The 1,731-nt window shown below is 34.6% G+C and overlaps 1 protein-coding gene across 1 annotated transcript; it reads left to right on the forward strand.

Moving 5' to 3' along the window:
• Nucleotides 1-128: 128 nt before the first annotated feature.
• On the forward strand, nucleotides 129-931 carry LOC129571084 (serine/threonine-protein phosphatase 6 regulatory ankyrin repeat subunit C-like; the record flags this gene model as incomplete). Its single annotated transcript, XM_055450851.1, has 5 exons — nucleotides 129-227; nucleotides 310-372; nucleotides 483-581; nucleotides 646-744; nucleotides 815-931. Coding segments are annotated over 5 exons (477 nt in total), but the record flags the coding sequence as incomplete, so codon positions are not given.
• Nucleotides 932-1,731: the final 800 nt, after the last annotated feature.

A 1,731-nucleotide genomic window follows, 5' to 3' on the forward strand; every position in this document is an offset into this window, starting at 1 on the left:
AAGTTGATGCTACAGACGCTTTTAAACGCACACCTCTCCATTATGCTACTATTAAGGGTACTGGTGTCTATTTATTTTCGCTTAGAAAATTTGTTTGATTTTTTTCATTGGTCGGTGTTCTTTTTCAGGTCACAAGGATATCATTGATATGCTCATCACCAACGGAGCCAATGTTAATTGTGAAGATCACAATAATCAGACACCTCTTCATATAGCTGCTGACTATGGTAATTTCGTTAACGGTCAAAAAAGCCACTATTTGTGGTCACCGTTAATCTGTTAATATTGTTAATCTGTGTTACATTTTAGGTCACAAGGATATTGTTGAAAAGCTCATCAGCAATGGAGCTAAAGTTGATCCCAGTGACAGCCGTATGCGGACACCTCTTCATTCAGCTGCTTTGAATGGTAATGTTAAATATTTATTTTTAATAAATAAGAAATCGGTTTGATCATTTTCATTAATCGGTGTAACTTTTCAGGACACAAGGTTGTCGCTGAAAAGCTTATCAGCAACGGAGCCAAAGTTGATATTACAGACGTTTTTAATCACACAGCTCTTCACTTAGCAGCCAAGAATGGTACCTATTTTCAATAAATGAGAATTTGGTTTGATCTTTTTCAATGTCTGGTGTTATTTTTTAGGTCACAGGGATGTCGTTGAAAAGCTTATCACGAAAGGAGCCAAGGTTGATCCTATAAACTCTCTTAAGCGGACACCTCTTCATATGGCTGCTGCAAATGGTAATTTTGAATATTTTCACTTAATAAGAAATTGGTTTAATCTTTCTCATTGGTCGATATTATTCTCCAGGCAACTTACAGATCGTTCAAATCCTTGTCGCCAATGGAGCCAGTCTTACTATTACAGATTATCGAAATCAGACACCTTATCAGATTGCTTTATCTAGCATACTTACTCCCCGTATGTGTAAGTTGACCCACTTTGTAAGTTGACCCACCCCGCGGATTTTGTATTTTGACCTACAAATCGTAAATTTGGCTAGTCTCAATCGATTTAGAAAAACTAAAATGATTAGTGCGGGTCAACCTACACATAATTCCCCTAATAGTAATGTTGAACATTTTTGTTTAGAAAAGAATGTGATTCAAACTATATTATTTTTCAGATAAAAAGGAGGTCGCTGACTATCTTAAGGAGGTTGCAGAAAAAGACGCCATTGACACAAGTGAAATCAATTGAAAAATCATATGTTTTCCTTTGAGTTCCGTATTCGATTGTCATGTAGAATATTGATTTCAATATATTTTTGTCAAACTTCAACCATATCAACATTGCTGCTTTGTACGACTATGTCGGTTATGATGTGAAAAGTTGATAAATCATACACGAATACTAAGCAAAAAGCTGTAAACTTTTGAATACACTCATAATTTCAAGGAAAACCTTAAGTGTTTAATAAATAAATAAAAAGAATTGCATTCGTAATCCCGAACTTGTCGTATTGCGGTCCGTTCTTTTGCTTTTTTCCTTGTTTTTCAATTTGCTTGAATTAAAAGCAATTTTTAGTGAAAATCGGTCATTTTTGTCGGAATTTCGAAAATTTTGCATGGAAGGTAGCCGTAAATCAATTCCGATTGGCTTCAAATTTTCTGAGTCTTCATTTTTTTGTGAAAAAATAAGATTCTGGAAGTTTCATGTTGATCGCATTTGCACAAGTTTGGTTTTTGGTCGTCAATCTTTTCCAAATGAACTTATTTCATTTCCAT

The sequence above is a fragment of the Sitodiplosis mosellana genome, unplaced genomic scaffold, assembly GCF_009176505.1.
Source record: "Sitodiplosis mosellana isolate CC-2019 unplaced genomic scaffold, AAFC_SMos_1.0 Smas_scaffold_1246, whole genome shotgun sequence".
Taxonomy (NCBI): domain Eukaryota; kingdom Metazoa; phylum Arthropoda; class Insecta; order Diptera; family Cecidomyiidae; genus Sitodiplosis; species Sitodiplosis mosellana.